The sequence below is a fragment of the Ciona robusta genome, chromosome 12 (genome assembly GCF_009617815.1).
Source record: "Ciona robusta chromosome 12, ASM961781v2".
NCBI lineage: Eukaryota > Metazoa > Chordata > Ascidiacea > Phlebobranchia > Cionidae > Ciona > Ciona robusta.
Window position 1 is genome coordinate 1,909,804 of NC_143246.1, and position 21,515 is coordinate 1,931,318.

The window sequence follows — 21,515 nt, forward strand, 5'->3', positions numbered from 1 at the left end:
CAGAGCTTGATGCTGCTACCATTGCTGGCGTGAAACACGTAATATTTGTTTCAATTCGGTTATTCCTTATACGTGTCTAAATGCAATACACTAAAAAAATAAAAACACTCCCAGAAAAAAATATTTACCTACAAAGTTATGTAGTAAACCCAACATCTGTGAAACAGAACACCCGTGTAATAACCACTGTTTTACTGCCACACGTGGATAAATAAACTACAGAGTATAAAGAACAAGTTAAAAAGTAGTGGTTTATTAAGATATAAAGCTATCATAATTTCACTGAATAGTTAAATATTTTAGCACGATTGGAATCTTTATTGCAGCATCACCCAAGACAAAGATAGGAAACCAGGAAGTTCCAAAATGACAGCATACCCATTGCAAAATAAATAATTGTCGGTGAAAAAGTGACACTGAATTACAACAACTGTAAAAACGATTCAAAATTTGCGACCTGCTAGGACAAAGATAAGAAACAAGAAAATAACGAAATGACAGCATAGCCATTGCAAAATAAATAATTGTCAGTGAAAAAGTGACCATGAATCGCAACAACTGCAAAAACGATTCGAAATTTGCAATCTGCTAATTCAAACTTGGCTCTGAAAAACTTGAATGCCTATAATTGGTACTAACTACGATTGAAATAAAAGAACAGATCAATAGAAACAATATAAATGATGATGTCATAATGATGCTACGTCATGAATTAACTTAAGAATCACCATTTGAAGTTTTAAATCCTGCAGAAAAATAAGATTACAATCGCAAATGTATAAAGCCCTGCTAAAAAGAAGTGTTAAATGTTATTTGTTTATTTACCAAGAAATTGAATGCCTGTTTAAAACTGGTTACTTTGAAATAAACGGTCAAACAAAACATTTATTGTAAGCCCAATGAAAATTACATAAGTGCTGTATTTGATTCAAGTTATCTGCATTTACCCAAAATCGCATTTTCTATGTTTTTTTTTGGTCCCCAAGTAGTTTAATTTATGCCAAGTTATTTTTATAATTAGCTTATAAGCATTGCAAATTAAATACTAATTTTTTTTATTTCTTAAACGATTTTATTCGTTTATGCTATAAATGGCATAAAATAGTAGTTAGATTGTCACTAGTAACCAGAGGATACTGGTTTCAATGCTTGATGCTTTTACCTTGTTGGCATAAGTGTTCTTTTTTTAAAAATTGTTGTCAATATAAAGAAAAGAACAAAAGTCACATACGTTGTAACTCGTAAGCGGGCATTACGTGTATGAATCAGAACACCTGCGTTATAATACCTTTCGTTGGCCAGCCGTGCTTAAATAAGTTCCATTTATCCAATTATTCTATATACTAGTTTCCCACCTTCGAGTCCATGGTAACAAAGAATCCAGGCACGCCCGCAGCTTGCAACGTGGTTTGTTGCATCATTACTTTCTGGTCAAGTTCCACCAGCAAACGCTTGTCTAAATCATGAAGTTCTTTCTTAAAAAAACAATTTATTTATAAAAAGTGAAAATATAGAAATGAGTGTAACTTGCTTTATACTGACTTGCTTGGAAAACAACAGTCGATTTATTACGAATGTTCTGTTTCATACACCTCAAGCCCACTTAGAGTTACCATGTATGTTACTTTGTGGGTGATTACATATTTTTTTTTATAATTTTTATGTACGGCTGATAATTGGGATAACCTATTAGTGACCACTGGGTTGGAGCAATTGCCATTAAGTGTCTTGCCCAAAGACACATAGGCCACAATGGTAGCAACAACGAGCATTAAACCCAATGTCTGTGGGTTAAAGGCAGGCGCGCTAACCAACTGTGCTACAGCGCTGGTAAAACATATCATGTCGCATCCATTACAAAAATTAAGATGTCATGTCACAATAGGCAAAAATGTTTTTAAAGTGTTGTACAATTTGTACAATTTAATTTGCTATCCTGTTATTATCATTTATGTAAAAATACAATGCGCAGCTGTTTACGCATTGAAATTAGGACGACATGTCACACCAGGCAACCGTTTGTCTCAAATAGAATTTGTAGAATTAAATTGCTTTTCCTGTTATTATCATTCATGTAAAAATACAATAGGAGTTTGAGCTTTGCACCTTTAATCTTTCGTTCAATTCTCTTTTTTGTTTCTCGTGTTTATGTTGCATGATCTGTTTATTATGTGGTTTACATGTTCGTGCGTCTTCTCGCTGGTCGCGACTTAATTGTTGCTTTAAACCTGTAAATAGAAAACAACATAATAATTAATCATTGGTTCTGGGTTTGACGCTGCTACCATTGTGGGCGTATGTGTCCTTAAGCAGACACTTAGTAGCGATTACTCCAACCCAGTGGTCATTTATGGGTTGTCTACATTGTTAACAAATTTAAGTTTGAAAAAAAATATTAAAGTCTTTTAAACATTATTACCCACAAAGTTACATATATAAGTTACAAAAATAATCACTCACAAAGTTACATATATAAATTACAAAAATAATGACCCAAACAGAACATTCGTGTTATAAAGACTTTGGCTGCCCCACCGTGCGACAATAAATTAAGTTACATTTATTCATATTGTGTAGTTACTGATATTGTAGTACTGGGCCAGAATAAACCTATGACATAAATGTAACTTTTTGAATTACACTGATTATTTTTTTATTTAATATTTGATACTGAATAGTGAATAAAACAGCGAATTATTGATAAGTTGAAAAATTTATTAAAAATAACAATGTAGATGTAGTAATAAAAAAAAAACAAAACAGTTTAAAGAACAGAATTTAAATTACTCCAATTGAAAAGCACTCTTCTATTTGGTTTTTAGTGGTATAATTTCTTATATAAACTTCTCATTACTAACATACATACACCAAAGTTAAACAAACAACAAAAAATGGCTACAAACAACTGTAGAATGTTGGATTAATCTGCGCCATTATTAGGTTGAATGAATGTAACTGACTTTATCCTTGCTAGCCGGAAAACGACAGTCGTTATAACACGGATGTTCATACACCTCGTGCCAGCTTACGGATTACTATGTATGTTACTTTGTGGGTGATTGTTTTTTTATGCGTGGATGATAATTTGGACAACCCATTAGTGACCATTGAGTTGAAGGTTTTTCATGATAAAAATAATCGATTATATTGGTAGTGTTTATAGCAAGCCAATAGGGTTATAAAACTAAAAAGGTGAAAGCTTGATAATGTATTCACGTCAGCTGAGGTTATTTATTCTTAACATGACGCAAAGTTTTTATTGTCCTAAAAATTCCATTGTCTTCTGCTTCCTGAAAGGTGATGCAGCATATCATGGGTGCTTGCTCTGAGTTCTATTATTTGCTGCTAATACAGCAGTGGGCCGAATAAGGTAGAAGAGAAAACAATCATGTGATAGCTGGGAGAAAAAAGTTTCACTATATATTTGGCAGCGCTCTTTTATATGGTAGTTTTTTTATTGTTGTGCGATTACGCTTTTTGTTTCTAAAATGATGGGAATTATGTTTTACGTGATTCTGCAATTAGCCTTATATCAAATTGTTAATTCTGAAGGAATAAATACAGTAAGTACAGATTTAACATAAATTTTATTTATCTTTCCAATAATGGTGTCAAAACCAAATTAGTTTAAACCAACGAGAATGGAATTAGTAACAAAATGGTTGTTAAAACAGCTTGAAATAAAAACTACTTGTTGAAAACTGTCACATAAAAGCAAAGTCATGACATTGAAAAATTTTTAAAATAAAAGTCTTAAGCCTAAAAATTTAGGCCATAATTTTGGGTACAAATTAAAAGCTCAATTTAAGGCTGAAAAATGTGTAGTTAATTAAAGTTAGTAAAAAATATAAGAGCTAGTAACTGTTGGTTTAAATTTAAGATTTTGAATTTGTACCTATGAATGTAATGAATGAATGAATGTAACTTACTTTATCCTCGCGTGGCCGGAAAACGACAGTTGTTATCACACGGGTTTAACACCTCGTGCCAGCTTACGAGTTACCATGTATGTTACTTTGTGGGTGAATATTTTTTTTGGATTTTTTCATTTTTTTATGTATGGCTGATAATTTGGACAACCCATTAGTGACCACTGGGTTGGAGCAATTGCCGTTAAGTGTCTTGCCCAAGGACACATACGCCCACAATGATAGCAGCGACGAGCCTTGAACCCATTACCTAATGGTTACAGGCAGGCGCGCTAACCACTACGCCACGGCGCCGGTACACCTATATAAGTCTATACTAATTTTATTTTGTTTAAAGATTCCTAAATTACTTGTTTTATAATCAGAAATCAGAAAATGCCAAAGAAGACATCATACTTAACATGGATCCAGCAGAAAAAGAATATTTACTACAACTACCAAGCTTGTAAGTGGTATAATATAATTTTTGTTTTAAATTGGGACACAAATAGTAAAGTGTTAAGTGTCCACCAATTTGACTTTTTATTATACATGTGTTATTGTTGGCAATTCATTTTCAAAAGCTAACAAAAAAATCCAACATAAAAAATGCAAAAAAAATTTTTTTGCAAAGGTAAAAACGCACAAGTAGTGAAATAAATTTGTCATCCATGATTTTTCTAACTTTATTTAAAAAAATGTTATTTCCAACTTTGTAAAAGATTATTGATACCATACACTTCAATATTGCAGCACTCGACCAAATGGAACAGTCATAAGTTGCCCAAGAACCAACACCTGTCCACAGTGGCTTCCATATAATGACTGGTCTGACTGCAAGTTTCCTCTTCACCCGAATATTTATCCTCAATGTTATTTAAGTTTACAATGGAGAGTTGCAGACTGCACTGTAGACCCCAACTTTTGCAAGCAATATGTAAGTTTCTATTAAGCAAAATTTATCTTTTCTTACTTTTAAAGGATTTTTAAACCCATGTATGTTTCTGTTAAGCTAAATTTATCTGTTTTTACTTGTAAAAAGTTTTTTTTTTGCACACTTTTGTTTCTATTACAAGACTAAATTGATAATAATTAAACTTAAATGGCTTGTCGTATGCTAGGTGTAGCGATCACGTTTATTTTTTTCTAACTAATTGTAAATATGTTTTTAATTATAAGCGAGTTTTAACAACTGTTGTTTTGTTGCTATATCCTGTCTTTTCGTTTAAAATTTATTTAAACTTTGCTAAAGTAATCAGAAACACATTTACATCAAATCAAAAAAGTAATTCATTTATTGAATAATGATGCATTCAATGATATATGCTTTTACCTAGGAATGGAGAAGCTGTCTTGAAAACACAACATGTTTGGGCCAGTGGTCTACATGGGCAGATTATGACAAACAGTGCAGTGCGTTTTGCACTTCAGGGAATAAACGAAGATCTCGTTATTGTTATAAAGATGGAGAACTTCAGACAGGGTTGTGCGAAGGGTCATACTTGGCAAATAATCAAACGCAAATACAGGTATGTGATAACAGAACAAAAATACCCAAGGTTGTAACTTGACAGTGAGCACGATGTGTATGAATACACCATGTGTGTCTGGTGTATAAGAATACAGCCATGTTATAACTCGACAGTGAGCATGAGGTGTATGAATACACCATGTGTGTCTGGTGTATAAGAATACACCCATGTTATAACTCGGCAGTAAGCATGAGGTGTATGAATACACCATGTGTGTCTGGTGTATAAGAATACACCCATGTTATAACTCGACAGTGAGCAAGAGGTGTACGAATACACCATGTGTGTCTGGTGTATAAGAAGACACCAATGTTATAACTCGACAGCGAGCATGAGGTGTATGAATACACCATGTGTGTCTAGTGTGAAAGAAGACACCCTTGTTTTTGTTATAACTCGACAGTGAGCTTGAGGTGTATGAATACACCATGTGTGTCTGGTGTATAAGAAAACATAAAAATGTTATAAAATGTTACTTAAAAGAGAAAAATGATGCAGTATTATTTTCATAGCCTATGCAGAACTTAATTCTAACCTAAATCTATTCCCACAGAACTGTAGCAAGAGCGACTGTGTTATTGGAAGGCAATATCCAGTCACAACTGTAACTGAAACAAACATGATACATAACATGACGCCATTCATGTTTTATATTGGAATCGGACTACTGGCAATCTCTCTACTTGTTTTAATTGCAAGTATAGTCTATGTTAAAAGGTATGATAATCTGTTTATACTAGTGTGCCATTTGCTGAGTGGAATCTTTAAAAAAAATCATTTCAGGAAAAGAAATTGCTTCAACCCAGTGGTCACTAATGGGTTGCAAAAATTATCTGCCATACATAAAAAAATAATAAAATATAAAAAAAAAAATCACCTACAAAGTAACATACATGGTAACTCGTAAGCTGGCATGAGGTGTACACCCGTGTTAAAACGAATGTTGAGGAGGTACATTCATTCATTCAACTAGTAGGACTGTAACCTCAGTAGGATAGGATAGGCCATTTATTTTCAAACCTAAAGTATAATAGTAAGGTGGGGGAAAATGGGACACCTTTCCATTCTATATTATCGTCAATGACTTAAATGTGAGTAATTATATACACAATTGACTTGTTTAGCAGGAAGAATCCAACTGACAAAAACCCTCGAAGAAATATAACTGAACCCTCCTCCACCTTTATATACATGGGTGAGGGGAATACCCAGCCCCCTACAAGCCCCACTACACCCCCACGTAATGTTTCACCCCTACCCACCCCGGTTAATGTGTTTGGAAGAGGGCAACCACCAAATCTGTACCAAACCATCAACTCAGTGACCACAGTTCCAAAATTAATAGGTAGGTTAACTAATTAATTACAGAATAGCCATATTGCGCCATATAGGTGTATTTATGCTAAACCGAGTGGACGGGCATTGAATGTGAATGAATGAATAAATGTAACTTACTTCATCCTCGCAAGGCCGGAAAACGACAGTCGTTATCACACGGGTTTAACACATCGTGCCAGCTTACGAGTTACCATGTATGTTACTTTGTGAGTGATTATTTTTTATGGCTGATAATTTGGACAACCCATTAGTGACCACTGGGTTGGAGCAATTGTCGTTAAGTGTCTTGCCCAAGGACACATACGCCCACAATGGTAGCAGCGTTGAGCCTTGAACCCATTACCTATTGGTTACAGGCAGACGCGCTAACCACTACGCCACAGTGCCGAACATTGTAGGTAGTCCTACCCTGGGGTTGCTACAATACATAAATTAGTAACCAATATTCCAATACACCGAATAACCAATTATATATATAGCATAAGAATGCACGCTGCTACCATTGTGTCCGTATGTGTCCTTGGGCAAGACACTTAACAGCAATTGCTCCAACCCAGTGGTTACTAATGGGTTGTCCAAATTACCAGCCATACATAAAAAAAAACCAAAAATAATCACATAAAGTAACATACATGGTAACTCGTAAGCATGAGGTGTATGAAGCAGAACACCCGTGTTATTACGACTTTGGTTTTTCCGCCTCGAGAGAATGTAAAAAGAAAGTAATATATAGATTTTATATATATATATATATATTTAGGTGCTGCTGGCAATTCAGAAGCAGTAGCAGGCACAAGCAATGAAACAGCAAAGCAAGAATACATTAGAAAACTACCAAGCCTTCCAAAACGGCCAAAAAGCAAAAAATCGATAAAATCAAGGCCGAGGATCTTCAGCAAATATTCAAGCGTGTTTGACAAAGTACCGACAACTCAGGGAGCAGAAAATGAAGCTTATTTTGCCAGTGAAGAACTAGGACCTTACACAAAAATGAAATCTTTTAGCAGCCAATACTCTATGAGTGGGCAAAGCTTTTCTGCTGGCCGTAGTGAAACAGAAAGCCTTAGATCAAAAAACAGCAGTGTTTCCGAGTTAAGTTACGCTGCAAGTAGAAAAAGACGAAATCCTACACTTTACGCTTCAGCGGCAAGAGTTCAAAAGCGAAAATCGACCAGAAGGATTTTGAAACGAAATGAAATTTACATTCCGACAACCCTGAAAAGAAGTCAAACCGCTGGAGCAATTTTAAACAGTTTAATAAAGACACCAGTGAATGAAGAAGGGTATCTCGTGCCAAACACTGTTGCTTTGAATGCAAAGACAGTCCAAACACCAGATTATGTGTCGATAGAAAGAAACAACACAAGTCTATCTGACACTACAGAAAACCCAACAAATGTTAACAAATAGAAAACCGAACAAATGTTAACGAATAACAAAGCTGACAATGTACAATAACGATATACAATCTAAAGCCATCAATAAATGTAGAATTACTTATGCAGAGTATGTAACTTAAAATTATACTTTAAGAGAGGTGTCTATTTTATCCACCCTGTGTCTACTTACAAGTTCCAACATTAAAAAAATCTTAGGAAAAAACAAGTAACATACACGGTAACTTGAAGCTGACATGAGGTGTATAAAACAGAGGTTGTCCAAATTATCAGCCATACATAAAAATTAAAAAAATCCTGAAAAATAATCACACACGAAGTAACATACATGGGAACTTGAAGCTAGCATGTGGTGTATGAAACAGAACATCTGTGTTAGAGTGTTGTTTTCTGACCACGCAAGGATAAAGCAAGTTACATTCAAAGCAAGTTACATTCATTCATGCATTCACTTTATAACTTTGTGTCATTACTTAGTGACAACCAGATTAAAAAGCAATTATCATGTGTCTTGCTCAAGGACACATTTGCCTACAATGGTAGCAGCATCAAGCTGTGAACCCTGTAGGATATCGTTATGAAGCGAGTACTGTAGCCACTGTTTTATTTCTGTAAGTTTAGTTGTAATACAGTAATTAATTATATGAAATAAAGTAATTATGTGCGGTAAGTGCACACCCATTAAAAAAACAACAGCCTGGAATACACCATATGTGATTTTATGATTTCATTTAAATGTTTATTATAAACAATCTTAAAAACTTCTTCTGTTTTTGCAACATTAGCCATACTCATGTTATCATGTGATTTTACGTGTGTTTTGTATATAAATTTATATAATGTAGGGGTTAACTTTTACAGTCATAATTATTATGTAAAAAATGATTCTATTTGCTGCATTATTAATAAATATTAAAAATTGACACATGATATTTTGTTGTTTCAGAATTAAAGTTTGTTTTTTTAGGAATTTTTGTTTTAATAACTATAGCCTACTACAATTTATGTCAAAAAGAAATCAAATACTACTTATTTTAAAACATAGACAGTTTACCAATTACAATAGTATTACTACAATAAAACTTAAACTGCATATATATATATATATATACATATATTACAATATTTAAAACAAAGCTATTTTTAGTTATAGTTTAAGATCAGGAAACATGTTTCATATATGGTCATACAACTAATCTACATGACTGAGGTCCTATAGCGTGGCATGCCATATGACGAGATTTAGCAACTTAGCCCCAACAAAAATTACCTATAACTTTGTTGACAAAACTATAGTTACAGAACCTGCATAGTTTACAGCTACTTACAGTTAAATTACCTGCATGGTCACTTACAAGCTTCTGTCGCTGTGCGTACAAATTCTTCTCAGTTAAATGTTGAATTTCTTCTAAATCAGCTGAAAGTTAAACAAGAACTTTGTTTTAAATATTCCATTGGCTGTGTAATATCAGAAAGTTTATTTTTAATACATCACATTCTGATGCTCACTGTCGAGTTATAACATGGGTGTCTTCTTATACACCAGACACACATGGTGTATTTATACACCTCATGCTCACTGTCGAGTTATAAAATGGGTGTCTTCTTATACACCAGACACACATGGTGTATTTATACACCTCACTGTCAAGTTATAACACGGATGTCTTCTTATACACCAAATAAACATGGACCTGGTATATTAATACACATAATGTTCACTGTCAAGTTATAAATCAACCATCAATAAAATAATCACTTACCAACAATTGTGAAGATAGCTGCATCAAGTAGTGAAGAAGCGATATCAGATAAAAGATTATGAGGCAATCGTTGTTGCTGGTCTCTAAGTGAAATATATAATGTGTATTAGGTAGCACTGGAATAGAATATGTTTCTTTTGGCCCCAAAATTTTTACAGCAATATGGTGGGAAGTAGCCTAAATAATTTCGCTAGTTGGTGATGACAAATTTGATTTTTTCTATTTTGTTGGGACCTGTTTGTTTTGCGGTTTTTACACATTCAATTTAAACCCTAAGCCTAAAACCAAAAACTTGGGCAAATTACATTGAAAACCTTTTCAGCGCATAATATCCAAATTTCCTAATTGCGTTTTAAACAATTAACAATGATCTAAGGAAGTGGGTGGGGAATTTGGTTTATAATTCTTTAAATGTTCCTTTTTTACTACAGAATTGGATGAGAAAATGGAATAAAAAAGTGTCCAATCCTCCCGTACTCTACTACATATAGATATAAAATAACTGCAATATATTACAAACTGCACATAACAAACCAACTTACCCTGGAAGTTTCTGAACCAAGTTTTGCAATTTGTCTAACAGTTGGTATTGCCTGGTTTGTGAATCACTGAGGCTACTACTACAGCATGGGCCGTCACTAGCTGTGGTGAAAGAGTATGGTACATATTCAACTGGTTGATCACTGTCCATGTAAAGCCGTTTCGTTTTACTTTAAATGATAACTTTATTGAGAGCTCTAACCTGTAACACAAAATCCAGATTACTTGTTTGTTACTTTTGTACATCTATATATTAAAATGACCCATTAAGTAATCTGTAAACGAAGCAAGTTTAACATTTTTGCAACCACAAAAAATACATCGGAGAAACACAGGAAAACATTTTACAATTCATACCGGGCGGTATTAGACTTTGCTAATAGTATCCGGGCGCTAATTGTACCCCAATGGCCCAATAACCATTGTCACCGTGCAGTATTTTACTCTTTTACGAATGAAACGTTGAAAACACATTAATTTGCAATTTAACATGTAATGTGACATGGTGACATGTTGTTATTCTGTCGTCGTGTGTTGTAACACCGCGACGACAGTTATATATAGAGGAAGATGAAACACATTTTCATTCTATTTTCACGTCCTGTTTGATAGTAATAAATATAAAACATTCAAAGAAGTAATATTATTTTGTAATGTTAGAAGTTAATGTTATAAGCGAAGTGGTTTTAATACGTTTCTGCTTCATCAGTAGGTATTAGTTAATACACCGGAGTGATTACAATAGAAATTGCGGCATTCTGTCCGGACGATTGTTTGTTGCGCAATGCCAAACTATATTATAAAACACAACCAAATAAGTTTGAAACTTGTTTAATGTTTTCTACGATTTATTTAAACTTTAGTTCATGTTGTCTTGAACGAATTCGCTCTTCGTTCATTCTTCTGAAAAGTAAAAAATGTCTTCTGTATATTTATATATACTATACTAGTAGGGTGGGGTGAAGATGGGACACCTTTTCGTTCTATTATCTTGTTTCATGTGGTAGTAAACAAAAAACATTAAAAATTGCTTAAACCCCTTCCTTACGACTCTCATAGGCTGTTGTTAATTGTTTAAAACACGCTCAGGATATACGGATATTACGTGCTAAATTTGTCCTATCTTCCCCCAACCTACTATATACTAAAAATTTAATCTACGTATGTCTGCAAGTATTCAAAATGAATTGTTAATTCAACCTAATGAGCATAAACATGCAGCCTCTATATTAATAGTAGTAGTTTATAAGTATATGAAGCCATGCGCTTGCTATATATATTATGTTGTATAAATAAAATGGTATAGTAGGGTGGGGGGAGATTGGACACGTTTAGCACGTAATATCTAAATATCCTGATCGTGTTTTAAACAATTAACAATGGTTTGTGAGAGTCGTGACGATATGGTTTTATAATTCTTTGAATAATTTTTGTTTTGTACCAAATGGGACGAGAAAATAGAATAAAAAGGTGTCCCATCTTTCCCCACCCTACGATATATTATGTTATATAAATAAGTATACCTATACCGTCCGTCTTTCCCGTGGATCTCTGCGCTGACGGTCCTGCGGAACCGGCAGAGGGCGACCTGTATAGTAAATATCTAAGTTTCATGTTCATTGGTCTAATATCTGGTAATCTTACGGATAGTAACCCTCTGTTCCTCTACGTCGTCTACGCCGCCTTCCCCAGAAAGCATCTGTAGTGTGCGCACACAGCAAAAGTCCAAAGACCAGAATGATAAGTAAAGCTTTGTTTACCATCTGTAACGAGAAATGGGATATTTAATTAAAGAACATAAAATACTTATACGGCTACATGGTCTATTCATAGTCTATATGCTCGCTGTTGTGTTATATCGTGTTGATGTGTCAGACATACATAACATCCACTATCCTCACATGTATACTTTACAACTCGACTGTTGGATATCAATTATGAAATAAAATTACATCTGCTACTGTGCCGAGTATGAAGTTTTTAAACGGAAACCGCTGATTGTTTTTTACTGATAAAAGCCTTTGTTTCGTAGTCGACATATGGCGCACAAGAACGGACTTAAATGTGTATTGTGATGTAGTAATTTAACCATTCTATTTTCCAAGGGTAAGGTCTCGCATCAGCATGGCATGCAATGGATCTCAGATTTCGACCAGGATTGTACCTTACACTCGGGGTCCTGCCACGTAAAACAGTAATTTATATTGAGTTCTTGTGAAATAAATGCGTAAAAAGTTATAACACTGTGAAATAAAAGCTACATAAGTGTGCATATGTCTTATAGTTAGTGCAAATAGTTTGGAATGGTGGATCAACAATTCCCCTAAAACGACAATCCAAATTCGCGAATCATTGTGAACTTAGTTTGTTGCATCACAAAGTTGAGCTGACGTCATAATCAGCCCGCTATCTTATCCTTGAAGCTGATTAGTCAGATTGCTCACGTGACTGACGCCTCGCACCAGCTGATTACGCCCGCCTTGATTACTTCGTGTATAAAACGCCTCTTCTACAGCGAGTTAGCACGTTCGAGTTTAGAGGAAGTTTGTTCCAGGCTGATGTACAAGTTTGAAGGTTTCAACAAGTTTTCTTGAAAGACTTGAGTTAAGTTCTATTTTATTACATTAGTGTAATATTCAAACTATACTGACTATTTTACTGCATTTAATATACTATATTGTTTTGCAGTATATGCAATACTGTTATGCCACAAGTTTTGTGCCTTGCGCCTATTACTTTATTATATTAACTTTAGATTACTCTTCATCATATTCTGTTTCAGAAATCGCGACGGTTCTGCTGTATTACGTCACAATATACGTTACTCGCGACGTTACGTCACAATTGATGCGTTCGTTATATTCGTTACGTCACAACTCGACACAATTTCTCGCGTTATTGTTACGTCATAGCTCAACCACATGCGCTTGCCATAATGCGATTTGTTTTACGCTTGCGTTTCGCGTTTTTTTTTTCATGGGGCCCCATGCGCGTTTTGCATCGATGCAAGGCACATTACTTGTATATTTTTAATTATATTTGCGCTATATTAGCGCGAAGCAAGAAGATCAAAGATTTGGTAAAGTATAAATCACAATTGGCATTGTCACCTACATAACCTCTTTTCTAGAAACATCGATGATGTGACGTCACGAAGTGGTAATAATGCAACAGAAGAACCCACTTCGTAAGTTTTTTGTTTCGCCAGAAACTTAATTTGCAATAAATGAAGTTTTAAAGTTAAAATTTACAGAACATGGTGTGTGACGTCACAGAGGATCAAGCCGACTTTCAAGGAAGAATGAAGGTAATTATGACCTAATATACTATTTAAACTGTCATTTATTAAGATAACGTTTTTTTTGCTGAAATGTCAGCAAATAAATTAAGATAACATTTTTTTGCAGTAAAGTCAGCAAAGAAAGCTGCCGAAGAAAATCGCAAGGTATGGTATTTTGTATTATCAATGTTTAATATTTAGTAATAAACGATAACTTTGAAACGATTTTAAATGTTGAATAAACTTTTTTTAATATACTGCTTTTGCTTTTAATTTTTCCCCTTTTTCGTTTCCCCTTTTTCGTAACCAATATTAACTTTACAGATAAAGAACAAAGACGAAGACGCCGATAAAGGATACACGGTTTGAGATTTGAAGTTTATATGTATGAGTTGTGTGTTGAATGTGTGTATCTGCGCTGCTGTCCTTTATTTTGCTGGACCTAATGTTGCCAGCGATTTTTAGTCAGTCACTACTATAGTGCATTTTGCATGTCATTGAAATATCTACAAAGAAATTATAGCGAACATCTTGCTGGATCAGATTTTGTTGTTGTACACTCTATTCTGTGTATATAATGTCCAGGTCGCTTGGTAAGAACGCCATGTTGGTGCACAAATACTCGAGTAATATTAACACGCAATATAATATGCGCATAAATATGTTAGGAACACTTAAACTAATGTAACGTAAACTTCCACACGTAACTTTACATTGAAACGTCCTGTAGCGTGATTGGGACGATGGCCACGTCACAATTACGCTACGACGTCGATACGGTGGGTCAGAGCATTTTCATGACCATGCGTTCGGTGCGGTTACGTCAATTTTGATTGAGTTACGTCACGGTCTGGTTGTTGCGTAGACGTCACCGCCAGTGATGCTACGCTCAGATATTTAGGTCACTGTCAATGCGGTTCGTAACAACCTGACGCAGTTTTGTAACGGTCAAAGCGGTGCGTAACATCCGGACGTTATTATTATATTGTGTGAAGATACGACGAGACGAAAGTATCGCGGTACCAACATGGCGACTTATATATCTTTTAATTCGGAAATGGTGTACACTACGAAAGATTTTCCTTTAGGATTTGAACCATATTTTATTTGATATGATTGAGCTGTTGTGTTTGTTGCATGTTTGGCACATGTATGTCGCTGCACTCGTTTTAATATTTTTGTCTTTTTGTTGGTGTATTCCTTGTTGCGCACAGTGTTCATGTGCGTCATTGTATTATTTTTGTCTATGGGGGTTTGTTTAACCTGCGTGGACAGTAACATCCCGCAAGGGTTTCTCACCAGAGTAGAAACCCACTACCATTGGCTGGGGGCTTGTCGTGCCGTAGTGGCTTTCCACCAACGCCAGCCACATAAATTATGAAGGTATTCTAATCCTGTTTCTATTTTTCAGAAGTTTCTTTAATAAAGTGGTCACATGTTTATTTGCGCAATTACTTCGTCTAGTTGCAAACGAATAATAATTAACAGAACTGAATTTCTACGTTTATGGTTTAGTGATACGGCGTCAGAATCTTGATGTGACGACAGATCTCCATACGTTTTATTAATTTGGGAATTCTTATAACTATAGTTAAGTTTACATATATGAAGAAGAAAGTTAGATAGCGATTAGTGTATTTTCAGGCAGTATACGATAACCTGCGGTAATATTAGTTGCATATACACATAAAGTTAAAGTTATCGCATAATAAATGATGCTCAAATGGGTCTGAACTTCATCTCTATAAATTTGAGGGAATATTGATGCCCGCGGAAGTGAAACCAACTTGCAGCCCGGCTAGTGTTGGTTGGCAGTTTAGCTAATCCCCGTTAAATTGGAAGCATGGCAACTACGATACCACTAACCACCACGAGCATTCACGGCACAGTTACCATTATTCCGTGGATCATGATCGAGATCAAATGTTGTGAACCTGAGACCATTGTGTTTTCTAATTATAAGTATTAAAAAAAGATCTTCGTCAGTCGTCAATCTCATACCTTTTTAATTATTTTTAATGTTTAATTTAATTTTTGGTTAAATATATAGAATTAATAATAAATTCGCGGTCCGAGGACAACTTATGTAAATTACCAATTCTGTACGTGGTCGAAGAGTTGTAGCCTACAAATGCGTATTTGCACAAATACACACATCTTTATGAATTACTTTATGACAAAATGTACCCATTCATTAAAGCTACGTTCTCTTGTTTCTTCGTTGTTTGGAAACGCTAAAAAGTTGTTTAGTAATAGTTTGATGTCGAGTAACATACTTGGTAACTCGTAAGTTGGCACAAGGTGTATGAAACCAAAGAGATCTTCGATGAAACTCTTTGATGAAACAGAACGCCCGTTTCATAAGGACTGTCGTTTACCGCCACGCGAGGATAAAGTAAGTTACATTTGTCATTCATTCTGTGTTACTTATGTAGGTACATTTTAGTTTTGTTTTTATTACATGCTGCTTTTACTTGCTTATAAAGAAAATGACAAACGCTGTGATGGAACTGCTCACTGATCCAAAGCCTACAAAAATTTGTGCTCCAATGGTCCGATACTCGAAACATGCATTTCGTTTACTTGTGCGAAAGTATGACTGCGATATCGCCTATACCCCAATGATTGTTGCGAAATCTTTTTTAGAGTCCGATTCTTGCCGGCAAAATGAGTTTATCACTTCAAAAGATGACACACCACTTATAGTGCAGTTTGCAGCGAAAAATGCAAAGGAATTTTCTGAAGCTAGCGAGCTTATTTACCCTTTTGCAAGTGGGGTAGGACTTAACTGTGGCTGTCCACAGAGATGGGCAATGGCAGAAGGCTATGGAGCAAAGTTACTTCAAAAACCAGAAGAAATTGTGGATTTTATAAGATTTACAAAAGCTCTTGTGTCTGATGAAAAGTTTACTATTTCGGTTAAGATACGTTTGCATGAAGAATTGGCGCGAACTGTAGAAATGTGTAGAGGATTGGAAAAAGCTGGGGCATCTTTTGTTTCTGTGCATGGCAGAACTTCAAAAGAACGTCACCAGCCTGTTCATTATGATGCGATAAAGATTCTAAAAGAATCTGTTTCAATACCAATCGTTGCAAATGGTGGTGTAAATACTTACGAAGATTTTGAAAAAGTTCATAAAATGACCGGCGCTAATGGAGTAATGGTAGCACAAGGTTTATTAAATAATCCAGCGCTCTTTCAAGGTTATAAAACAACCCCTTTGTCTTGTGTGAAAGACTGGCTCGATATAAGTTTAAGCTACGGAACACCTTTTACACCGTTTCATAACCATCTTATATACATGCTTGATAATGTTACCAGCCGTGCAGAAAAACGAATTTTTAACAACTTGCAAAGTACCCCGGCAGTTTTGGAGTTTTTAAATAAATATTTTGTTGATTCTTAGATGTTTTTTCCGTAAATTTGGTAAAAATGGGAAAGAATATAAAAACCACGGAAGACAGCAACGAAAAAGGTGAAGTAACTGCATTGCAAATCAATCTCAAACAAATATTTATAGATGTATTTTCATTATTTACATAAAGTATTGTGTTCATAATGCTGCATTTATTCTATTACAACTTTTCTAATGGGTTGTCTAAAAAATTAAAACATATTTACAAAGAAACCCATAAGTTTGCAAGAGGTGTTTTAAACAGAACATTGGTGCTATGATATTGATGACTGTTATTTCTTTTCATGCGAGGATAAATTAGTTACGTTCATTAAATATGGCTTGTTTATCTGCTTAGTAGGTGTAGCAAGCACGCTTATTTTCTTCCAATTACAATGTAAATATGTTTTTACTTGTAAGGTGTTTTAACAACTGTTGTTTTGTCACTATATCCTGTCTTTTCGTTAAAAATATTTCTTAAGCTTTGCTACCGTAATTGAAAGGACAAATAAAGTTATTATATTTAGGCTGTAATTTAGTATTTACCCCAATTTGCAATAACCATCTGTCATTGTAGATTTTGAAAAACGAAAACGTAAGAAAAGAAAGAAGAAACTTAATGATGAACCGGGTGATAAGACGAGAAAATTGCGACCCAATTATTTTATTGGAGTCCGAATTAATAACCCACAAATATTAGGTATATGTATAAAAAAATATAAATTGTCTTTCTTTCAGTTTAAATAAGATTTGACTTTTTGAACAATTTCATTAATGTTTTCTTTTAATTTGTTTAGTTAGGCCGAAGTTGCCTCATTAATTCTAATGCATTGTGAGTTTTACCATTTGTTCAATAAAGTATTAAAAAATGAGAAACTTACTAGTTTGATATACAAGCTTGATCATAAAAAACTAAAATAAAGTTACAACTGTTAATTTTCATCCTATTTTAAAAACGCTATTTTTACTTCATTTACCATTGTTATAAAATGCATATATAATCAATGTATTTAATTTGTAGGTAAAATACGTGCGATACAGAATATTGTTGTTGGACGAGAAACACAACTTTCGAAAACAATTGTTCCTTTTTCTACTTCGCACGTAACACTCAGTGTATTTCATTTAAAGGAGAAAGATGATTTAAAAAGGTTCGAAAAATTATTTAAACCTGATTTTGCTTTGGAAATTCTGGAATATTACCCATCATTTTACAATTGTTATTTTTTGTAAATGGGTTGTCCAAATTATCAGCAAAACATAAATAAATAAAAAAATTCCCCCCCAAAAAAATAATCACCCACAAAGTAACATACATGGTAACTCGTAAGCTGGCACGAGGTGTTAAACCCGTGTGATAACGACTGTCGTTTTCCGGCCACGCGAGGATAAAGTAAGTTACCTTCATTCACATTCATAATTTTTATAAAACTTGTTTTTTTATTTTTAATTATATAGATAGATATATTGGTTATATATTATATACTATATTTAATATGTTATGAAAAGCAATTTTTAATTTTTGTTTATTTTCCCTACAGAGCTTGCACAGTGTTTCAAAACAGTGTTGATCAAATAAGAAACATATTGAATAACGAACCACCTCAGTTTACAGTGGCTGGTGTTGGAAACTTTAGACACCAAGTTATGTTCGCACAAATTAAAGATAACAATGGATTGGAGTTGCTAACTAAAACAGCTGGTTAGTCGGCTCTGGCAGGGCTCAACATTAATGCTTGTCAGCTTGTCCTGGACAACCAGAACAAGTGAATTTGGTTAGGCACTTGTCCGGAAGGAAAACTAAAGAAATAATGTTTATATCGAATAAAAAATAGGCTGGCGTATCGAAAAATTTCCAACACAGCCAGGTTTTTCCAACTACCCCCCTAAAAAAAACTAGAGCAAACATACAAATATATATATATATATATATATATAATTTCATTTTTTTCTATAAATGTTTTCATTCAGATTTTATAAACTAGACCAAAGAAGACAGAAGTATTGTACTTTATAAATCACTTCATTTTAATTTTTTATTAAAATTTTTCTTTATTCTTAGAATATTTGGACAACCAAATGTCTGAGTTTCGAAATTCTGAAGATAAAGCATTCAAGCCTCATATAACAATAATGAAGTTGTCAAAAATGTTTGGTGCAAAAAGATTTAAGGTATCTGTTATAATTAACAATGAAAAATCTAAAAAAAATGTATTTAACAGTAAAAAAAATGAAAAGAATGGAAAAAAACGGTTTCTGTTTATCTGTTAACCGGAGGTTACCGGGTTCGATGATCAATGCTGCCACCAGTGTGCAAGCAAGTTCTCGGGCAAGACATCTAACAGGGCATAGTTTTAACCTAGTAGCCTCTAAAAATGGTCAGCCATACAAAACCACATGCTAAATTAAATTTGTGGTAACTTGTAAGCGGGCATGAGGTATATAATACAGAACACCAGTGTTGAAACGACTATCATTACCCTACTAATAATTGGTTATAATTCTCACTGATTAAAAGCCACCACAGGTTTGGCATTTGTGGTAAATTTAATAGCTTTTTTAAGTCTATAATTCCTAAAAGCTCTGGTATTAAAAAAATTAGAACTAAAATGAAAGTGTAACTTGAAAGCGGGCATAAGGTGTATGAAACAGAACACCCATGTTAAAACGACTCATTGCCCCATCATGCGAGAATAAATAATTTTTATTCATTTCTTTAGATCAAAAAGATCTCTCCTTCACTTTATGAAGATTTTGTTGAAACCAACTTTGGAGATGAAATAATAAACAGGATTGAATTATTATCAATGTTGAAACCAAAGCAAAGAGATGGGTATTATCATAGTGAAGCAGAGATATGTATTGGTAGGTAGGTGGGGAGAACTATATAATTAATTATGTTTTATAGTAACTGAAATGGTAACTGAAACCAGTTTCTATTCTATGTGGGTGAAGTCCTTGTTGAGGACCTCGGAATTAGGCCAGATTTGGCCTATTACCCCAACACCCGGGCTTTTTATATGAGTCGGTCATGTGCGTCTGTGTCCTTGGGCAAGACACTTAACGGCAATTGCTCCAACCCAGTGGTCACTAATGGTTTGTCCAAATTATCAGCCGTACATAAAAAAATGAAAATATGCCCAAAAAATATTCACTTACAGAGTAACATACATGGTAACTCTTAAGCTGGCATGGGGTGTATGAAACAGACACACATGTTATAACATGTGTTGTTTTCTGGTCAAGCCAGAATTCTTTCGGCCAAGTGAGAATAAAGCAAATTACATTCATTCATTAGATGAATCTATTGGAAAACAATCACCATTGTTAGTTCATCAATGGGCATCGTGTTTATCTGTGTCTTGCATCACAATGGCCATTCACCACATCAACAATCCAAAACTGAAACATTACGGGGATGTCATAGCTAATGACGTCATAACATCTGCGTTTCAAGATTTGTATCCTACCACATGAAGAAATGGGTGATTTAACTTATTTTTAACTTTTTGCCAAAAACCTAGTGCAGTGGTTGAAACGCTTGGCTTTAACCCAGCTGTTACTGTTCTATGTTGATGCTGCTACCATTGTGGGTGTAATGGCCACTGATGGGTTGTCTAAATTGTCAGCTATACATAAACCACCCCCCCCCCCAAAAAAAATTATCACTTACAAATTAACTGATGTGGTAGAAAAATCTTATGCAGGCAGGCGGTATATGAAACAGAGCACCCTTGTTATAACCACTAGGTTTACCCTGTCACACAAGGATAAATAAGTTTTATATTCATTATTTAATATTCTTGTTTTAAAAAAAATTGTTCTGTCCCCTTAAAACAGCATTATATTTTAACTCTAGAGAAATAAATATGTTTTGTATTCATTTTTTTTACTAGTTTTGATTCAAAATATCTTTTTCTGTCTTATTAAAACAGCAATTGTGTTTTAACTCTTAATATTTTTCAGCTTGTTTCGTATAGATTGCGTCAGTGGTGATTAGATCGATAGAGAAGTTGCATTTGTTCATGAGGTTTATCAGAACAAGGATTTTGTTCACGGTAGTTTCAGTGGTGGCGGCTCGAAAGTATTTTCTCAAGCATTTTAAAAAATGTAGTATTTTCTCAAGCAATTTTAAATCTTACTTTATCCTCGCGTGGCCAAAAAAAACAGTTGTTAAACACTGGTGTTCTGTATCATACACCTCGTGCCAGTTTCAAGTTACACTGTCATTTTAGTTTTAATTTTTTAATACCGGAGCTTTTGGGAATTGTAGACATAAAAAAGCAATTGAATTCACCATAGGCGCCAAACCTGGGGTGGCTTATTATTATTTGTTGCACTACATTAATCAGTGAGAATTAC

At 34.3% G+C, this 21,515-nt stretch overlaps 4 protein-coding genes and 2 long non-coding RNA genes across 8 annotated transcripts; 4 read left to right on the forward strand and 2 right to left on the reverse strand.

Moving 5' to 3' along the window:
* Positions 1–237: 237 nt before the first annotated feature.
* LOC149726370 (protein DGCR6-like) lies at positions 238–10,980 on the reverse strand. The gene is made up of 6 exons (XM_089890734.1): positions 10,481–10,980; positions 9,939–10,021; positions 9,515–9,592; positions 2,107–2,228; positions 1,356–1,475; positions 238–746 (listed from the first exon to the last, which is right to left on the reverse strand). The coding sequence occupies exons 1-6, from the start codon at positions 10,627–10,629 to the stop codon at positions 690–692; spliced, it is 609 nt and encodes a 202-aa protein (XP_089746860.1). The 5' UTR covers positions 10,630–10,980; the 3' UTR covers positions 238–689.
* Positions 3,136–9,098, forward strand: LOC149726371 (uncharacterized). Of its 2 annotated transcripts, none has more exons than XM_089890732.1 (7): positions 3,136–3,563; positions 4,295–4,374; positions 4,662–4,845; positions 5,246–5,437; positions 5,994–6,157; positions 6,565–6,785; positions 7,539–9,098. In XM_089890732.1, the coding sequence occupies exons 1-7, from the start codon at positions 3,489–3,491 to the stop codon at positions 8,186–8,188; spliced, it is 1,566 nt and encodes a 521-aa protein (XP_089746858.1). In that variant the 5' UTR covers positions 3,136–3,488; the 3' UTR covers positions 8,189–9,098. The 2 variants fall into 2 exon arrangements, with proteins under 2 accessions (XP_089746858.1, XP_089746859.1); XM_089890733.1 differs by having other exon boundaries at positions 6,568–6,785.
* A 313-nt stretch (positions 10,981–11,293) lies between the features above and the next one.
* Positions 11,294–12,868, reverse strand: LOC149726372 (uncharacterized). Its single transcript, XR_016386181.1, has 3 exons — positions 12,123–12,868; positions 12,002–12,066; positions 11,294–11,381 (listed from the first exon to the last, which is right to left on the reverse strand). It is a non-coding gene; the product is annotated as an uncharacterized LOC149726372 (long non-coding RNA).
* Positions 12,869–12,983: 115 nt separating this feature from the next.
* On the forward strand, positions 12,984–14,263 carry LOC149726373 (uncharacterized). Its single transcript, XR_016386182.1, has 4 exons — positions 12,984–13,665; positions 13,732–13,785; positions 13,886–13,923; positions 14,083–14,263. It is a non-coding gene; the product is annotated as an uncharacterized LOC149726373 (long non-coding RNA).
* Positions 14,264–16,247: 1,984 nt separating this feature from the next.
* LOC149726374 (tRNA-dihydrouridine(20a/20b) synthase [NAD(P)+]-like) lies at positions 16,248–17,166 on the forward strand. Its single transcript, XM_089889477.1, has one exon. The coding sequence runs from the start codon at positions 16,248–16,250 to the stop codon at positions 17,163–17,165; it is 918 nt and encodes a 305-aa protein (XP_089745603.1). The 3' UTR covers position 17,166.
* Positions 17,065–21,463, forward strand: LOC149726375 (A-kinase anchor protein 7-like). 2 transcript variants are annotated; one of them, XR_016386160.1, is made up of 8 exons: positions 17,065–17,234; positions 17,731–17,853; positions 18,175–18,304; positions 18,695–18,855; positions 19,216–19,325; positions 19,874–20,022; positions 20,452–20,638; positions 21,120–21,463. XR_016386160.1 is itself a non-coding variant. In XM_089889478.1 (8 exons), exons 1-7 carry the CDS (start codon positions 17,192–17,194, stop codon positions 20,628–20,630), a joined length of 891 nt encoding a protein of 296 aa, XP_089745604.1. In that variant the 5' UTR covers positions 17,065–17,191; the 3' UTR covers positions 20,631–20,638; positions 21,120–21,463. The 2 variants fall into 2 exon arrangements, 1 of the variants encoding a protein (XP_089745604.1); XM_089889478.1 differs by having other exon boundaries at positions 19,874–20,018.
* The last annotated feature ends 52 nt before the right edge of the window (positions 21,464–21,515 follow it).

Excerpts from the sequence above, each read along its gene's own strand:
- LOC149726371 (XM_089890732.1), top strand. The coding sequence starts at position 3,489 with ATGATGGGAATTATGTTTTACGTGATTCTGCAATTAGCCTTATATCAA. Across the intron at positions 4,375-4,661 it reads TTACTACAACTACCAAGCTT|CACTCGACCAAATGGAACAG; the intron begins GTAAGTGGTATA and ends TCAATATTGCAG. Across the intron at positions 5,438-5,993 it reads ATAATCAAACGCAAATACAG|AACTGTAGCAAGAGCGACTG; the intron begins GTATGTGATAAC and ends CTATTCCCACAG.
- LOC149726370 (XM_089890734.1), bottom strand. The coding sequence starts at position 10,629 with ATGGACAGTGATCAACCAGTTGAATATGTACCATACTCTTTCACCACA. Across the intron at positions 1,476-2,106 it reads AATTGAACGAAAGATTAAAG|AAAGAACTTCATGATTTAGA; the intron begins GTGCAAAGCTCA and ends TGTTTTTTTAAG. Across the intron at positions 747-1,355 it reads TTGTTACCATGGACTCGAAG|GATTTAAAACTTCAAATGGT; the intron begins GTGGGAAACTAG and ends ATTTTTCTGCAG.
- LOC149726374 (XM_089889477.1), top strand. The coding sequence starts at position 16,248 with ATGACAAACGCTGTGATGGAACTGCTCACTGATCCAAAGCCTACAAAA.
- LOC149726375 (XM_089889478.1), top strand. The coding sequence starts at position 17,192 with ATGGGAAAGAATATAAAAACCACGGAAGACAGCAACGAAAAAG. Across the intron at positions 17,235-17,730 it reads GGAAGACAGCAACGAAAAAG|ATTTTGAAAAACGAAAACGT; the intron begins GTGAAGTAACTG and ends CTGTCATTGTAG. Across the intron at positions 17,854-18,174 it reads TAATAACCCACAAATATTAG|GTAAAATACGTGCGATACAG; the intron begins GTATATGTATAA and ends TTTAATTTGTAG.